Here is a 19,273-nt window from a genome sequence, read left to right as displayed (position 1 = left end):
AAAATGATATATGAAAAAAGTTTTTCATAAAAGTGTACCACTCCCTCTGCTATTGTGATTCCTGGTGTGTGTGTGTGTGTGTGTATGTGTGTATGTGTGTGTGTGTGTGTGTGTGTAGAATGAATTATTTTATGCAAACAGAAGGAAAAAGTATAAGACAAAGTTTCTGTCTAAAGAAAGCAAACACAGAATACCATGCTTACTGTCACATTGGTTTGAAGGGTTGAAGATACAGATGTCCTTCTGGCTGCTGAAATCTCTCTTGGAAGGGCTCATGTCACCAAACAGAGAAAAACACAGTTGGGATCTCATTCCATGCAAGCTTAAATGAACAGGAACCTCATACAAGGAAGGGCACTCACCATGAATCTGTGTCCAGGGAAGTAGACACTGCTAGAAATCTGAAAAGGAAAGAAGAAAAGTATAGAAAGTTCAGGGAAGACTGCGGCAGTTGCATCTGAGTGGCAGCTAGCTTTCACTGAATCTTATCCTTGGTCTGCTCTTGTCAGAAAATGCTACCTACCACTATAGTTGGTTGCCCATCCTCAAAAATAATCTGCAAACTCTCAAGCTAGACATTCTTGAATTTTCTAGTCAAATATCCAGGTCAATCTTCCCATGGTGAATATTGTTCCTCTCTACCATACCCTGTAGAATGTTTAGGTTTACTGAACTAAAAAGAGCATGAATGAACCTTTGGAAGCAGGCTGTTACACAACCTTTGGAAATGCCTATGTGCTTACAATCTAAAATACTTACAAGTTGAAAACATCCATTTTTTTTCCCGTATTTGCCTCATGTCAAAAGTTGTAAGGTAATAAAAGATTTACTGTCTGTTACAGGCTCAGCAGAAAATCAGCTCAATGTTTTATGTCTGCACACCCAAAGGCAGTAGCTTATACTTTTAATCAAAGCTGTGGAGATTCACAAGAGATGTAAGCACTTTCTGAAGCACTGAGGAGACATATGAGAACACAACCACCCTTCAACACTAGAGAGACGTCTGCATTCCATGCAGACATAGGTTCCACTCAAGTGTTCGCTCAAATTGCCCACCCCTTCATGCAGTCTCAGTAGAGTTCAGGGACAGTTCTGGGTGCTGTGTTAACATTTCATATTATGTTTGAGGAGAAGAACACAAGACAGTTGTAAGAACTGAGCTGAAAGGCAGATTTTAAAACACACAATGATTTCCTAAGCATGAGTTGAACGATGAAGTCACCAAGAGACATGCGAAAGTACACTGGGTAAAGTCCACAAGGCCTCAACAGTACGTGAAGAACTCGGTAATTCTGAGAGTGAAGGAACAGTTTTCTCCAGGGAAGAATGCACCAATCAGTTATCCACTACCAAATAGTCCTAAAAACATACAAGGAACATTATAGAGACTTAGTAGGTTAAATTTAGGAAAATATAGGTATATACATGTACATCTATGCATGTAATAACAATTAATTTAAAAGGAGGCCCTGGCTTTAAAAAATAGCAAGGAGAGGTACATGGGAAGATACGGAGGGATAAAAGGGAAAGGAGTGTCGTGGCAATAATACTTTAATCTCAAAGCGAAGGAACTTAAAATAAAAATGGAAACTACTGAAATTACATAATAAAAGCATTATTTGCACCTCCCATTATTGCCTGCATCTCCCTTATAATAGCATACTGAGAATTATCTGCCTGTATGTGACATTTTGGTGGCAGAAAAATTCAGAGGAAATGTGATCTATGAAAGCAAAGAGGGCTGCATGCTTTACTTCCTTGTTTGTATGTTATTGCATGATCTCAGTCACTGAAGCATCCTTTATTGAAACTAATATAATTAATAATTTGAAGCCTCTATGCTCAGACTAGTGTTGGGGCTGGTGTATAAACATGGTATTTCTCTAGTTTCATGTTTCATGATCTCTTGAGCATTGGGATCTCAAAGTATCTCCAACTCTAGTCCCGAGACTATATTCATCTTGTTCCATCCATGTCTACTGCTCAATCTTTTAGATGAATATGTATCTTTTTAAATACAAACCACAGTGGTGTGTGTTTCTCAATTGCTGGCAGCTGATCACCTCTTTAGACACCTCATGTTCAGGGTCATCGCCTGTTTTGCTTCTGAGCTGGGCAGTCTGGCTTGCTGTTTCCACTTTCTGTCTCCCTCTGTTCCTCTCGATGTGTCATTCTCTGTGCTGTGGTGGCTTGCCCTCCTGAAAACAGAACATCATTTTGAAAATATGTGGAGATGGTCATCTAGGTAAATAATGATAATGCTGTCACATTATCTGAGCATTTAACTGCATGTATTGAGTAGTTCGCCTCATAGTTTTGATTAATTTGGAATCTAACTGACAAAGATCCCATTACTGGGTGTTCTTTCCATAATTTTTCAAAAAAAGAAATCTATGCCGGTAAGGAGAGAGAATGGAGCCAATTTGGAGTTTGGGAGGACTTAACCTGGCTCTGCTGACCAACTCAATTGGTCACAGGTTTGAGAGGTGAAAGACTAAAACCCCCCACTCTCTAGTTAAACTCTCCTTCATTGTGTAAACATCATGATTTCGAAGTGCAGTCTTGTGGAAGGTCTATTTATTTTTCTCACCAAAAGATGCTTTCAATGAAACATCACAGAAAATGGATTTTCTCCAAACAATGTGTTGCCTGCCACCCTTGGTATAAACGCTGCAGCAGTTGGGTGGGGATAGAATGGTCACACTTGCCAAGGCCGGGGACGCTTGCAGAGGATTCCAAAAATATTGACACCTCAGGCAAGAGGCATTTTCTAAATACAAAACAAAAGTTGTTAAGACAGGAAGAAAAGATTAGCAGTGAGCCCACAGATGGGAATGTAGGTGGGGAGTTAGGAACTTGGGGTGCTGGGAAGGCTCCCATTTTTGAATATCCATAAGGAGGAGGAAGGCAGAAATAATCCTTAATGGTGTGCCAGGCAACAACCATGGAGGTTAGGGGCAAAGCTGGTCATGTAAGCCTGCCAAGGAAACAAAATTTCTCCTCTTTCCCTCCCCCTTGTCTACGCTATTTTAAGACGGAAAGTCAAATGCTTTCCTGTAACGTAAAGGTCCTCCTTGGTATGTGAAACTCTAGACTTGATCAAATCTGCAGATGGGAGACATTCTAAATCCATCCTTAAACGCGATATCTTTTAAAAATCAATCTCTAAGATATCCTTTCTTTGATAAGATTTCTCACTTTGCAAAGTTGTTTCATCAACCCTCTGAGATGAGTATTCATTATTTATGTTGAAGCTGAATGTCTTGCTTGATAGTTTTTTTTTCATTTGCAATTCATAGAAACTTGTATGACCCACATATGTAAGAATGAAGTTTTTCTGGTTACTTAACTGACCAGCTCAGGGATATGGGTTGTGTGGGGTGTGACTGGACACAGGGGCGCAAAATGTATCCTTTCAGATTTCTGGTTCAGGACTGTTCTTCACTTTGGCCCTAATTCTCTTGTGTGTCTTTCCAGAGAGAATTGATGGATACGGTGTGTTTCCTGAGCAGTACCCTCTGGAAGGGTGGATGCTGAGTTATTTTGTCCATCTTGGCCTTTCATATTGTAATTGTACCTTCTCACTTGCAGTCTCTCGGGAAGCGCTATATCCAGGCCACAGTTATATTTACAATAGTAACACACGCAAACATCATAAGGAATGCCATCAAGAAAGAGTGGCAGGAAGCCTTTGTAATTTAGGACTGGGGAAGTCTGAGCGCCATGGAATGGGCCTAGTTGCTGGGGCTGGCTTTTGCAAAGAACTTACTTGCATCTGGTCCCTTTACCAATTTCTTCAAAGTAGAATTGTTTTGTTCACCCATTTATCCCACACAACCAACTCAGAAGTGGCTATGTTGTCCTCGGTGTCTAAATCTAAGCAGTCTCGCAGTTCAAATCTGTATAGACAACACTGTCCCCAATCTCTCTGCATCTGGATTTTAAATTTCTTGAATGAGGCCTCAGTTTGATCTGTAAGGCAGCCACGGACCTTGCTGGCTCATGTGGGGGCTGCAATTCTATGCTCCAGCGCCACATATTCTTGAGTAAAGACGGTAAATCTTCAGAGAGGATAGAAGCAATATGAAAAATATTACTTGTGCTAGTAATTACTGAACTCGAACACTTCAGAGAAATTTAAAACATTTAGATTGTTTTGCTTTGTCTTCTGTCCTATGGCATTGTCAGCAAGGGAAGAAAGATTTTCTATGAAATCCCCATTTTCCGGGATCTCTCAGTGAAGAGCAATAGAACACTTCCTCCACGCCCACAAGACTGCTGAGGGTAGTCAGTAGTGCACCTCCTCACCCACTCAACCACCAAAAATACCCTGTAGTTGATTCCTCTCCTATCTCCAGCAAGTCAGACATCAAGTCCTATACCCTTGTCAAGCTAATCTATCTCTTCCTCATCTTATTTACAAAACTTGACCACCAGCATCTAATTTTGGTGTTATGACTCTCCCAAGACCATTCTTTTCAAAGTCACCCATGTCGTGTGAGTTGTCAAAATTCCAAGATAGCTTTTCGTGTGTGTCTCCATCAGCATTATGCTGCAGCTGAAATCCTTAATGTCACTTCCAAGTTCCTATCCCTTCAACCCTGCAAGCTCTCACCACTGAAAAAACAGAAAGCCCAAGGTTGTCATTTCCTGATAGATTTCGTTCCATCCTCTATCTGCTTCCCATACCCACTGGGTCATGAATCTCGCCCCTTCTGGTTCATTTTCATCTATTGCAGCTCAACGCCTAATTATTTGTGTCCATGAACAAAAATTCAGTATCTTTCATTCCACTTTCTTTGCCGTAAAATTAGTACAGTAATTTTGTACAATTAGTACAGTTGTCCATCATCAACGCAATGAAGATTGATGAGTGGGTTAAATGGTAGACCATACAAATGGGCCCCAAGTTGTAATAGCTCTCTGTACATTTTTGGCTTTGCAACAGGTAAAAGTAATTTATAGTCAGTGGAAACTACTCAAAGCATGGATTTTTGGTATGTTCCTTGTCTGGGTAGTTCAACACTTTCTTGCAATGCTGAACAACAACCTCAAGTCATGGAGTGCAGTCAGCACATAAGCATGGAAGCAAATGGCACCCAACAAAGAACTGTGTTGGCAAGCATTGGTGTTTCGACGTTCCTGAAACACACTCTTTAACATAAGATATTTTCTTTTTAAATTTTTTTCTTTCCTTCTTTTTATTATTTTTTCTTTTTCATTGTTTTTTGAGCTATATATTTTTCTGCTTCCCTCCCTTCCTCCTACCTCCCCTTCTGCCCTCTCCCATGATCCCCCCACTCCTAATTTACTCAGGAAATCTTGTCTTTTTTTTTTACTTCCCATGTAGGTTTGATCCATGTATGTCTCCCTTAGGGTCTCTTTGTTGTCAAGGTTCTCTGGGATTTCGAATTACAGACTGGCTTCTTTTTGCTTTATGTCTAAAAGCCACTAATGAGTGAGTACATATGATAATTGTCTTTCTAGGTCTGGGTTACCTCACTCAATATGATGTCTTCTAACTCCATCCATTTGCCTGCAAATTTGAAGATGTCATTATTTTTTTCTGTTGTGTAGTATTCCATTGTGTAAATGCACCACATTTTCTTTATCCATTCTTCAGTCAAGGGGCATTTAGGTTGTTTCCAGTATCTGGCTGTGACAAATAATGCTGCTATGAACATAGTTGAGCACATGTCCTTGTAGTATGATTGAGCATTCTTTGGGTATATACCCAAAAGTGGTATTGCTGGGCTTGAGGTAGATTGTCTTCTGATTTTCTGAGAAATTGCCACACTGACATCCAAAGGGGCTGTACCAGCTTGCACTCCCACAAACAATGGAGGAGTGTTCCCTTTACCCCACATCTTTTCCAGCATAATCTGTCATCAGTGTTTTTGATCTTGGCCATTCTTACAGGTATAAGATGGAATCTCAAAGTTGTTTTGATTTGCATTTTTCTGATGGCTAAGGATGTTAAACATTTCCTTAAGTGTCTTTCAGCCATTTTAGAGTCACCTGTTGAGAATTCTTTGTTTAGGTCTGCATCCCATTTTTTTATTGGGTTATTTGTTCTTTTGATGATAAATTTCTTAAGTTCTTTGTATATTTTGGAGATCAACTCTCTGCCCCATGTGAGGTTGGTGAAGATCTTTTCCCATTCTGTAGGCTGTCATTTTGTCTTATTGATCATATCCTTTGCTTTACAGAGGTGTCTCAGATTAGGAGGTCCCAAATATTAATTGATGCTCTCAGTACTTGTGCTACTGGGGTTATATTTAGGAAGTGGTCTCCTGTGCAAATACATTCAAGTGTATGTACTACTTTCTCTTCTATGAGGTTCAGTGTGGTTGGTTTTATGTTGAGGTCTTTGATCCATTTGGACTTGAATTTTGTGCATGGTGATAGATATGGATCTATTTTCATTCTTCAACATGTTGCTATACAGTTATGCCAACATCATTTATTGAATAAACTTTATTTTTTCCATTTTATATTTTTTTGCTTCTTTGTCAAAAACCAGGTGTTCATAGATGTATGTACTGATATCCAGGTCTTCGATTCAGTTCCATTGGTCCTCCTGTCTGTTTTTATGCCAATACCAAGCTGTTTTCAGTAATGTAGCTCTGTAGTAGAGTTTGAAGTTAGGGACTGTGGTGCCTCCAGAAGTTTCTTTTTGTATAGGATTGTTTTGGCTATTCTGCATTTCTTGTTTTTTTATATGAAGTCGAGTATTATTCTTTCAAGGTCTGTGAAGAATTTTGCTGGGATTTTGCTGGGCATTGCATTGAATCTGTAGATTGCTTTTGGTAAGATTGCCATTTTTACCATGTTAATTCTACTAACCCAAGAACAAATCCAAACCACACAAAGACATTACTAAGAAAGAGAGTTACAGACCAATCTCACTCATGAACATTGATGCAAAAATACTCAATAAAATACTGGCAAAATTGAATCCAAGAACCCACCATGACTAAGTAAACTTCATCCCAGAGATTCAAGGATGGTCCAACATATGAAAATCTGTCAATGTAATCCATCATATAAACAAACTGAAAAAAAAAAAAACTACATGATCATCTCATTAGATGCTGAAAAAGCCTTCGAAAAAAACATAACATCCCTTTATGATAAAGGTCTTGGAGAGAGCAGGAATAAAAAGAACATACCTAAACATAATAAAGGCAATATACAGCAAGCCAACAGCCAACATCAAACTAAATGGAGAGAAACTCAAAACAATCTGACTAAAATCAGGAACAAGATAAGGTTTCCACTCTCCCCATATGCAGTCAATTTCTGAGGTTCTAGATAGAACAATAAGATAACAAAAGGAGATCAAGGGGATACAAATTGGAAAAGAAGAAGTCCAACTCCCACTATTTGCTGATGATATGATAGTTTATATAAGTGACCTCAAAAATTCTACCAAGGAACTTCTACAACTCATAAACACCTTCAGTAATGTTGCAGGATACAAGATTAACTCAAAAAAAATCAATAGCCCTCCTTTATACAGATGATAAATGGGCTGAGAAAAAAAATCAGAAACCATCACCTTTCACAATAGCCACAAATAACATAAAATATCTTGGAGTAACTACAGCCAAAGAAGTGAAAGACCTGTATGACAAGAAATTTAAGTCTTTGAAGAAAGAAATTGAGGAATACACCAGAAAATGGAAAGATCTCCCATGCTTTTTAAATTTTAATAGATTTTTTAAAATTTTGAATTTTCATGTGTGAGTACTGCTACTCCATTATTCCCATTCTTCCATCTTTCTATTCATCCCTCCCAAGTTTATGATCACTTTTAAATTGTTATTATTACTTGTGGTGGTTTAAAGGAGGATATCTCCCATTGACTCATATATATGAACACTTGGTCCCCAGATGGTGGCATTGTTTTGGGACTTTTAGAGAGATGGAGCCTTGGTTTTGTAAGTGTCTCACCAGACATGACCTTTGAGAGCTTAGTTATTCTTGCCATGTCAAGCTGCTGTCTCTGCTTTAATCTTGAAATTTAAGATGTGAGCGCTCAGCTTCCGGCCCCCAGTTACTATGCCTCCCTGTCTTCCTGCTTGTCTGTGATTTGTTGCTATGCTGTCTGTCCATGCCATCATGGGACTTGAATCCTCTGGAACTTAAGCCCCAATAAAATTCTTCCTTCTATAAATGGCCTTGTTCATTGTTTTATCGCAGCAACAGAAAAGTAATTAATAGAGAAATGTTTATATATATTTTTAGTAAATATACATATAAATATACACATATATTTGACTGAGTATATTTAGTTTTGTTTATGTGTGCATATGACAAGGGCTCACCACCTGGGATGGCAAACTAACATGAGATATTTTCAACTTAGAATATATTAGTCAGACTGTCATACAATATCTATATGAACCAGACATGGCTTAGGGTAAATACACAGTAAATAACCATGAATGTTCACTATAACATCATAAATTACATTTTGTTGTAACTACTGTGAAAGTCCTATATGAAATATACATTAAGCTATAGACAGTCCCAGCCTGCCTTCTATCTGACATATAATAGTTGCTGAATGAATGAATGAATGAATGAATGAATGAATAAGTAAATAAATAAATAAATAAATAAAAATACACTACTCAGCATATGCTAGGTGTTCACTGATATTTCTGAATTAAATTGGGTAGAATTGAAAACACAGAATAAGAAATGTCATAATATTTTGTAAGGCATAACAAATCTAATTTTTAAAATTTCTTTTCTTGTCTTTTTTTTTTAAGAAAAAAGAAAACAAACCATCTCTTTTCATTTTACATACCAATCCCAGTTCCCACTCCCTCCCCTCCTCCTATTCCCTTCAGCTATCTCCTCCACCCAACCTCCCATCCGTTCCACAGAGAGGGTAAGGCACATTGCTTTGGAGATGGTCCAAGGCCCTCTCTAATATATCTGGTCTGCCCCAGTTATACAACTGTCAGCCACATTCAGAGGGACTAGTTTGAACCTATACTGATTCCTTTTCTGTCTGGCTGGAGTTGGTGAGCTCCCATTAGCTCAGGTGAACTGTTTCAGTGGGTGAACCCATCATGGTCTTGACCTCTTCTATTCTCCCACTCTTCAACTCGACCTTGGGAGCTCAGTTCAGTGCTCCGATGTGGGTCTCTGCCTCTGTTTCCATCAGTTACTGGATGAAGATTCTATGGTGATAGTTAAGATGTTCATCAGTCTGACTACAGGGCAAGGCCAGTTCGGGTACCCTCTCCTCTACTCCTTAGAGTGTTAGCTTGGGTCAGCCTTGTGGATTCATGGGAATTTCTCTAGTGCCAGGTTTCATGCTAGTCCCATAATGGCTCCCTCAATCAAAATATCTCTTTCATTGCTCTCATCTCTGTCTTTCCTCCATCTCATCTATCCTGTTCCCTCAAGTCCCTCAAGTTCTCCTCCTGCCTCTCCGTCTCCCCTCCTCTAACAAATATAAATGTTAAGGTACAAACAACTTAATTTGAGACCTCTCCATACACTGAACTCAAACTAAGCATAAACTTCCCTTTTTTTGTGGAGAATTATATGGTTTTTGCAGTGGTTGTTGTCATCATTTTCTCCCCAGTTTTTTTTTTTTTTTTTTTTTTTTATGTTCTGCTGCTTCTTTTCCTTTCCCTCTGACAGTTCAGGTTAAACCACATTTTACCATACCTTTGAACTCCAGTTGAAGTTGAATTAGTGAGATATTGCTAAATAACAAACAAATTTTGTAGCATATAATATAATGGTTCTGCAGTGGGGGTGTGGTATGAGTGACCTAGAAAGGGCCTGGCTTGGCAGAACTGGTTTAATACACAGTCTGCTTGGACTTCTGAACATTGGCTTCAGCTCTGGCCATACATGTTTCTCCTGGAATCCAGGTTGATGGGACAGTAGCCAGCCAGGGAAGATGTCTGTGAGTAACAACACAGAAGTGACTAGGTGGATAGAAGACCGAAATGCTCTCTAAGGCTTTTATCTGGAACTGATCAGATACATTTCTGCTCACATCCCATCACTCCAAGCCAGATGCAGGTCAAGCCCAGTGTCAAAGGATATAAAGAAAAATAAATGCTGTTTACGGTGATCAATGGGAACCTTATGATTACATGGTATGGGGTACAAATCCACACTCTGACTTCCAAAACATGAAAACCGTGAATCAAAAGAAATTTACACCCTTATCCTGACTTGGTATTCATAACATCATTCCTAGACTGTGCATTGCCTATTTAACAATAGTTAATAGACCCTAGTATCTAATCACCCACTCTTCTCTGTGCCCCATGCTCTTTATAATCCATCAAACAGACTTCCTCAAGCAGAACTATGGTTTGACACATACTTAACTCAAAAGTCCCAGCAACCTGCTAATATTACTCCATATTGGGTAGGAACAATGGTATGTAAGAAATCTAGAGAAGTGTCTCACCGCTGGCAAATAAGTTCTATTGCTTTCTTTTAAAGCAAATTAGCCTTGGTTCTCAGTTGCCCCATAGTGACAGCAGCGCTCCACTTGACCCAAGCACTATCACAAGGTGATGTCCCAAGTGCAAACAAGGAAAGGAAAGTGCCTCCTTCTCCACAATCTTTTCATAGGGTAAGAAAGCAAAATCTCTACACACACCCCAAATCACTTTTCTGTTTCTTGTCTAGACCATCCCATCAACCAGAGATGCAGGGATGTAGGTGTCAATTGAGGTCATTCTTGAGTTGTATCTTATGAATTCTATTTTATTTCTATTGGTTGATTTTGTGTGCACATGAAGATGTATGTGTAAATGTGTCTGCATGGCCACTTTTATTGTGTAGAGATCAGAGGACAATTTTCAGGAGCTGTTGTCTTCTTCCACCATGTGAATCAGAAGGTTTTTATCCAGGTTGGTTGGCAGCAGCAAGGGCCATTACCTGTGGAGTCATTTAGTCATCCTGAGTGAATTCTCAGAACAAGAAAGTAACTTACAAAGGAAATACTTATAGGACATAATTATTATTTGTCAAATTACTGAACCAAGTTGACAAAATATAAGATACTTCAGAATATAATCTTCATCTCCTGTTTAAGCATAATTCATCAAGATTTCAATAAACCATGAGTTTTTTTTTCCTGAAAAGGGCATTCTGGTCATACTGTCTTTTCCCCAAGTGCTGGCACTTTGTGTCCTTCATCTCATTAAATGCGCTTGTTCCTCTCGTGATTTCTACTCAAGTCCTACTTATTCCTGAGGATTCGCCTCTTCTCTGAGAAGTTGTCCTTGGGTAAGGCTAGTCTTCCCTTTTCCTGCATAAGCCCACAATGCACCTTTACTACCCCAGACACATCATAACCCATGATCGTCTATTCTTCCCATATGTGTCGGTATCTTGTACAGGATACATTTAGAGGACGAGGAGGGTGTAACATCATAATAATTATGTGGGAGATCCTGAGGTTATTATACTTCAGAATAGGCACTCATGATTGTCTTTTCCAGATAATGAATAAAGAGAAAATATCCTAAAGTTTCCATCTTTCTCTTATGTCCACATAAAAAAAGAAAACAAAGTCCTTCCGGAAATTTAGCACTCACTTTTTGACTGCATCTTCTTTCTTGAATGACTTCCATTCAAAGTAGTTCTGTCTCTGTCTCTCTTCGTCTCCTGAAGGCATGGAAGACATACACCGATATATATATATATGTATATATATATATATATGGCATTATTATTCCCACTCAACACCTTTTATGGCACCTGCTGAATCAACCCTGCAATATTAGAAAAATTTCAGTATTATTTTACAACTTCAAATGCCTGCTTCATTGCTGTGCAGAGAAAAAAGTCAATCAAGATTTGGGCAACAGACTTAAATAATGAAGTCTACTAACAGCTTTACATGCTGTAGTAATGTTTCCTGACTGTGAACTCTATCCAACTTAAAATGTTTAATCTGAAGCCCTAGACAATTTTTCTTAGGTAATATTCATGTCACTCTTTATTATAGGGATGCTCACCGTTTGGAACAAATCTCTGCTACTTCATCAACTGTTCAAAGCATATACAATTTTTTGCCATTTTTATACTCCCTAGGTTTTGAGTTTATCTTCTTCCTGTCTCTTGTATAAACACACATATTTCCACATCAGGGTGTGTTATTAATAGTGCATTAGCCTTACTTGATACCCTCTATGTTGTTGTTACCAGCACATAGGAATACATTTTCCTAAGTAACAGATGAAAATCCAGCCCCCCTGAAATCTCAGTGTCTTCATCATCAAAATACTTTGGCACTTAGGATTCTGCTATGCACTATTATATCTTGTCTCCACACTCCTGTGTATTTAAATTTTTCTACAAAACCCCACTGACAATTCAAAACATGTTTAATAAATTTCCATTATGTGCCAAACATTGCCTGCGTCTAAGAGAAGATCCATAGTAAATGTTTTACCCTGACCCTTCTGAATTTCAATTTTTAGCAAGTTAAATAAGCTATACAATCAACATGGGTCTAACATCTCAAGGGGAGGTAAGCCCCATCCCCAAATAAAGAAGAGATACCGGCATAGAAAGTGGAGTTGAGTGGCTCAATCTTTGAGAGGTGGCTGGAAAAGACTACAGTGAGAAGGTAGCATTTGATCAAAGACTGGAGCAAGAGAGTTCCACCTAGAGGGGATAATGAGAACACAACCCCAGGGACAAAGTATTTGTAAGGGATTAGAAACAGACACTCAGAAAACAAGACTAGTTTCCATGGAGATTGAGAAAGCTAAAAGAAAAACAGTTAGTGGAGGACAAATTAGGGATAGCATGAGAAGTCACAGGGGGACCAGGCCTCATTTTGATCCAAATGGACACTCTTGGACTCTTCACGTACTAGTCTGGGTGTTAGTATTACATATCATTGCTACTGAAATGAGATCTTGAAGTGAGTAATGTGATGGTTACACAATACTCGGGATGGACTTAATGCCCCTCAAGTCTGTGCACACTTGGTACATGGTGCATATTTTATGATTATTTTTAAAATACAGTCTATGAGTGTCTACTGCGGTACTAAGCCCTGGCAAGCACAAAATAACGGATGATTCAGACACTTGGGCTCTGGAAATAGAGAGATGGTTCTGTATTAGTCACTTTTCTTGCTGTTGGAACACAGTACCTGAGAAAGTCAGTTATGGAAGGAAAAGGGTCTTTTAGCTTCTGGGTCCAGTGCAGGGTCAAAAGGATCCATTGCTTTGGGCTGACAGTGCATCGTGGCAAGGGAACTGTGTCGCATAGCAGTGAGGCCACATATCACAAAACCGATTGCTCAGTGCATGAGAGTAAGAAGGAAAAACTTGTAACAGGCAGGAACCAGGGAAGAGATGTACCTTCCAAAACATGCCCTCACGACGTACTTCCTCCAACCAGTGTCTAGTTGCCACAACCTTCCAGTGACTCCATCCAATTATGTATCTAGTAATTGGATCAGGAGGACTCTGATCCAATCACCTCTCAGTAGTACCCCTGGCTGTCGAATGGTGCTTTTAATAAAGGAACCTCCAGAACCAAGTTGCAGTCCAACTCACAATTCCATTCATTACAATTGCAGAAATGCTGTTGGAGAAAGCATCTGTCTTATTCTAAATGAGAGGGAAGGGCTGGGGTCTCACCCCCGCTTACAGCAGCTTTCGTTAGTCGGATGCCCTCTGAAACAAAGGGATATTAACAAAACAAGTACGAGGAATATTATCCCTTCCACCCTCTTATAGAAACTCACATATGCCAGGGCACTAGCAAATCAAAGCACTTTTAATGCTTATCTTAAACTCTGTTTAACTTGGTTTAACTTGATGTTGCTGAGCCATTTTGAGAACGAGCCCTGTTGTCTACAGCATCTGTTGAACAACCCGAGGAATTGCTGTCCAGGGAGTCTATTTCAATGGAGAGGCCACGCTGGCTTAGGGAAGCTCTGAGCAGAGGCTTTTCGCAAAGGTGATACTTAAATCTGACAAGAGGGTGAGCATTCAAGACTGGAGAAACACTATGCAGTGCTTTCTCTGCTTCTACCTGCCTCTTCACATAACTCTGCAGGATGAATGCCTTAAATATAATGACCAAACTCTATTTTTAATAACTGCTGACAAACTTCCAGAACATGCAGGATTTCAAACACACTTAGACACTCTTCCTCCACGCCTAATCCATGACCACGCTTACACTGAGATCGGGGTTCTGTTCCATAAAGGGACACACAGTCTTTATACATCTGCCGAAGACACTTTCAAATTGAAGCAGAAATCAATTCCTATGCGAGATGAAGAGCGCAGGGTTGGCTATGGAAGCAGAATCAAGTTAAAGAACAACACAGGCTTGAATTTTAATGAAACTCATCTTTGTTTCGTTTGCAGATCAAACTTTTGGCTCTCATCTGCACACAGTGTGTGAACGGGAACATTCCACAGTTCCATGGTTTGTAAAGCAATGCATTGAAGCTGTTGAAAAACGAGGTGGGTAACTTAAATATGCAGCATTGCTGTGTACTCCGAACAGCTACGGCTCGAGTTCACGGTGCCACTTGATTTCTCCGGGAAGCCAGGCAATTAAAACTTGACTTTTGTTAATCGGCTAAGAGGATCAAGTTTCTTATTAACTTCGGTTTGTTTTTTACAATAGGGACATTAGCAATTCTCACCAATGTTCTTTTTTCTTTTAATATTTTGTCTGTCTGACATACTGTTGAATCAATTGCAAACTTCTTGTTTCCAAGCCAGTGATAAAACATTCATGAAATATCAGCACTCTCGGTGTTAGAACCCTCTGACATTCATGCTGGTAGACATGCCAGAACAATTTTGGTAAGCCCCCAGCATTACCCAAGTGAAGTAAACAGCGTTTCCACCCGCAGATACCGATGCGCCGTCTTCCACATGGTTCTGCTCAGTGCAGATTACAGCTAACTGGGTTTCCTGGAACAATTAGCAGATACACCTCCAGTGTTAAGATGACCTTTGACTCCTCTGTTTCAACATTCTGTTTTTCATCTGAAATTATTTCATCTCACGGAAGGGAACAAAACAAACCCCAATTGACTCATCATTTCTATGCTAGTTTATCTGTGGAGTGTTTTTCCTTCGAACTATGACTTCATTCATTCAAGGTCATTTTTCCTGGAAGACACACACTGTAAATGCAGAATCTTAAAAAAAAAATGTATTAAATAAAAATGTGAAGCTTCATCACCATCTGTTACAAGTTTACAACATATTTCCAGGATCTAGGGAAATATATATCATTGAAACATAGAGGTGTTTGCAGAGAAAGGCAATGGCTGACCCTATTTCCATTTTCAACACCTATTCTCCTAAAACAATACAACCAAAGGGAAAAAGATCTTCAAATCCTCTGCTCAGAAAAAGGCCATTTTAATTCTCTCGGTGTTACCTGGCTTTATTATAGAAGCATAATAAAAACGGCATGCAATTTCTAGCTCCTAGAAATTCAGACTTTAATTATACTGTAAGGACAGCCTTGGGATCCTATTATTCCCCTATCAGTAGGGAATGAGAGAATAACAAGAGGGGAAGGGTTGGGTAGGGAGACAGATAAAGACCGAGGCTGTGGGGAAAGGTGCATTGGCACTTCAGAGAGAAGAGTTGAGAGAGGAGAGAACAGGAAACAGTTACTGTAGATAAGCACCGAGAGAAGTGCCTGCGCAGAATGAAGCTGATTGGAATTAAGAGGGAAATGTGTTTTTAGTGCCGGTTGCCATTTCATTTCATTTATAGGTACCTATCTCAGGAATAAACATTATTTTAAAATATTTAAAGCTAAAGTGGGCAGCCGAGAAGGTTGTCATTATTTCCAACAGTTAAATTATCATCTTTTCCAAGAAATCTTCATTCACCTCTAAATACTGAGTACCGATGGTATGAGCATTATTATGTTATATCAAAAACAAAATTCAAATAGGCCATTGGGGAAAGTCAAACATAGTAAGATGTATGCACATGGAAATAATAGCTTATATCTCTCGATTTGTGCGTCTACCTAAGGCAAAATGAAAAACCCTGCCTGGTGTAGCCTTGCAGGGTACAGATACCATATTATCACAGAATAGAAACTGTCTATAAATAGGGATTGTATCTATGCATGGCATTTTCATGGTGATTTTTAATAAAGTAAGATGATGTTTCTGCTGACAGGAGCAATCATGGCAGCATTATATTTTATTGTCCCAATGTTTACTCTCAAAATGAATTTGTAGATCCAGCGCTAAACAGCTGCTAATCACACATATGATTATTAAAATAATTCCCGAGCATCCTAATGAAACACAAAGACATTTTGTAATTCTGCAAAGCAACTGAAAATTCAAAGCACTTTGGCAGTGTAAGCTTAAAGGAACTCCATGAAAATGCTCAATAAAAACTCAAAGACACAAGGCAAGCGTCTCACATCATCGCGAGATTTATAAGTGTGTACTTTCTATTATATTTTTCCATGATCGTTTTGTTGGATTAATATTCTTACAATTACACACCAATGCTGTTTACTCAAAGTGTTGTTTTTACTAAATTTTGGCATATTGCACCTCAGGACAGAAATAATTTATGTGACTCTAAGTCCAATATTTATGCAGGCTTCTGATGACATTTGATGCCGGGTTGGTACTAGAAAGTAGCAGGGGAAGATGCCAAGTCTCTCGGCATGGCTGGGACTCAGCATATCTGGAGTGCTCCTTCTAATGGCCAGATGCTCCTCCAGCCAAGAAACTCAACTGCGCAGTCATGGGAAATGCTTATGGGTCCATTCTAGGAAAGGCCCATTTAATGCAAGCTGTGTTCACTCTCCCAGCCTTGGGGAAATGGCCTTTGGGTTCATAATATGGGCACACTGGCTCTTATAGAAAGGATTTGGCTCCTTCCTCATTTTCCCTCCATAATTGTTTTCTTTTTTTTTTTTCAAGGCACCTATAAAACTCAAGCAGTATTTTTTGAAATGCTTATTATATATTTCTTATAAAATGAAGCATGGTAGGGCAGACAAACTCAGCATTGATTCAGCCATCCTCTCTGGTTGCTGACTGCTTGAGTCTGACAGAACCATGCTTGGTTTCTGAGGTCTCCCAGGAAGTTCTGTCTAGTGACTAGCAGAAGCATATTCTTCCTTCACCTTCAGTAAAGTGGTATTAGTTACATTAAATTTTTGGCATCTTTTGTACGTAACGTAGAAAATGGCTAAGTAAGCCTGTAAACCAACTGGCAAATGACTTACCTGGCACATTCCCTTGTCTCAATTTGATTCACTATCCTCTTGACTACTAGGCCATTATTGTCTTCCTCAGCTATTTAGAGTACAGTCACTTCTGCCATTTCTTCCTCTGTTTGGGCAGCCCTAAGTATACTTTCGTACAAAGAATCACATTGATTTTACATTTGCAGCTCCTTCTCTCTGCCCCACTCTCATAGTTGAAGACTCTCTATGGGGTACTCAAATTGAGCAGTGAACGTCTCAACTTGAATTTCTTCCTGAAAGACCCCTTGGATGTTGAATGAGGAAGCAGTCACCAGATGTGCACTGTCCTTCCCATTATGGACTAAACTCGTAGAAGAAATAGACACCAAAGATAAAGCACACTCTGAGATAAGAGCTTTGAGAGGAAAGAGCAGGTAAAGAAGATAGGAAAACCATTACAAAATCTGAAACGCAAACCAAGATGTGTGTCTTTAAAGTAATTGATCAAATCCTAAACCATAAACGCATGTTTGTTTGCTTTGCCCGCCACATAGGATCAGGAGAATTTTAATTTGGTTTTATTCACAAAGCTTCTATCTTGACCCATTGTGTGGTAATCGTAAAATAAGTCAGTCATATGTGATACCTGGAAAGACATGTTTTACATGAAAAGTCAAACATAGACCTTGCCAGAGACTTCTTTTCTAGAGAGATAGAGTTTACTAAATTAATGAACACAATTATACACTATATATGTTTTGTACATCAAGTACAATTTTTTAATGTAAGGAAATACAACTGAATTTTAAAATTAATATAAATGCTGTTGGCATTCAGTATCCATAACATGCTGTGATAGCTCCTCTATGATTGCCAGTTCTGCTCCTGGGCCCCATAGGAGGCTACCAAGAGATCTGGAACTCAACAATCTGAATATACTTGACACTACCAAAATATGTACTTAAAAAATTATTTTACATAATATGCTTTTTACCACAATTTTAATTTTTTTATTCAGTGTGTGTGCTTGTGTCTGTGTGTTCATGAATGTACATACCACAACATGAGTGTGGAAATGAGAAGACAATTTGTAGGAGTTGGTTCTCTCCTTCCATCACGTGGTTCCCAAGGATCAAACTCAAATGGTCTGGTTTGGCGACATACACTTACCCTATGAGCCATCTCACCAGCCCTACTTACTGTGCGTGAGTGTGTGTGGGGGGGGGTGAGAGTGTGGTGTGTGTGTTCCCATGTTTTCCACCCTTAATGATTTGAGATACAAGATAGCTTTCAGAATGCTTCCACAATTGCTGACCAACAAGAAGTTTGCCCTTTCTGTGTGTGTGTGTGGGGGGGGGGGGGGTTGGTGTCCTTCTCTCAAACACATAAAGCTATGACAGGAATGAAACACAAGTTACATACTTGACTTAGTGCCCAGAAGATACCCTGGGATCCGTAACATTGCTTAAAGATTTCAGCAAGCCCTTTAGTCCACTTCTGAGAAGGTCCTTAGCCTCCAAAGCTTTATCTCTCAATTTGACTTCGTGGCAGCTGTTACATTTTTTTGCTGTCGTTTGTTTGACAGGATCCAGTTATAGGTTCCGATGTCTGTTTAAAGAAACAAGGAGGCTGTTGGCTTCAAAATCCCCTCATTGCTTGTGTGATCAGCATTTTCCCAGGCTTTTCTACATAGTTTGCCAAGCAAAGGGACTGACCTTTTGTAGCAAACACTTTTTCATTTCAAAATGCTCACTTTGATTTTTGTCCCATTTTATACTCATTCCAAACTGTTTACAACCCACTAAAAATGACTGTGAATTATATGTTTGTATAATGGATTCCTTTTGTGGTCTGAGCGGAATGTTTACTTTGAACAATTAGTTATCTTAGGGTAGATTGTAGCAAGTTGAAAAAATAATGGCTAAAATTATTATTATACCTTAACTGGTTTTTTAATTCCTTATGATCATGTGAAATTTGAGAGACAGACAAACACCTTAGCTACATGAATTTTTATCCGGTCATATTTGAGAGTACCATCATAGCGTGAGAA

At 39.1% G+C, this 19,273-nt stretch overlaps 1 protein-coding gene across 1 annotated transcript in view; it reads left to right on the top strand.

Annotated features, from left to right (window-relative positions):
- Nucleotides 1-19,273, top strand: part of Arhgap15 (Rho GTPase activating protein 15) — a 598,323-nt gene that overhangs the window by 361,196 nt on the left and 217,854 nt on the right. Inside the window, exon 10 of the mRNA XM_057755169.1 lies at nt 14,394-14,492. Coding sequence (XP_057611152.1) covers nt 14,394-14,492 — 99 coding nt within the window. The remainder of the gene's footprint in view (nt 1-14,393; nt 14,493-19,273) is intronic.

Source organism: Chionomys nivalis, chromosome 22, assembly GCF_950005125.1.
Source record: "Chionomys nivalis chromosome 22, mChiNiv1.1, whole genome shotgun sequence".
Taxonomy (NCBI): domain Eukaryota; kingdom Metazoa; phylum Chordata; class Mammalia; order Rodentia; family Cricetidae; genus Chionomys; species Chionomys nivalis.
Note: the sequence above shows the minus strand (reverse complement) of the source record. Positions and strands in the feature narration are given on the sequence as shown.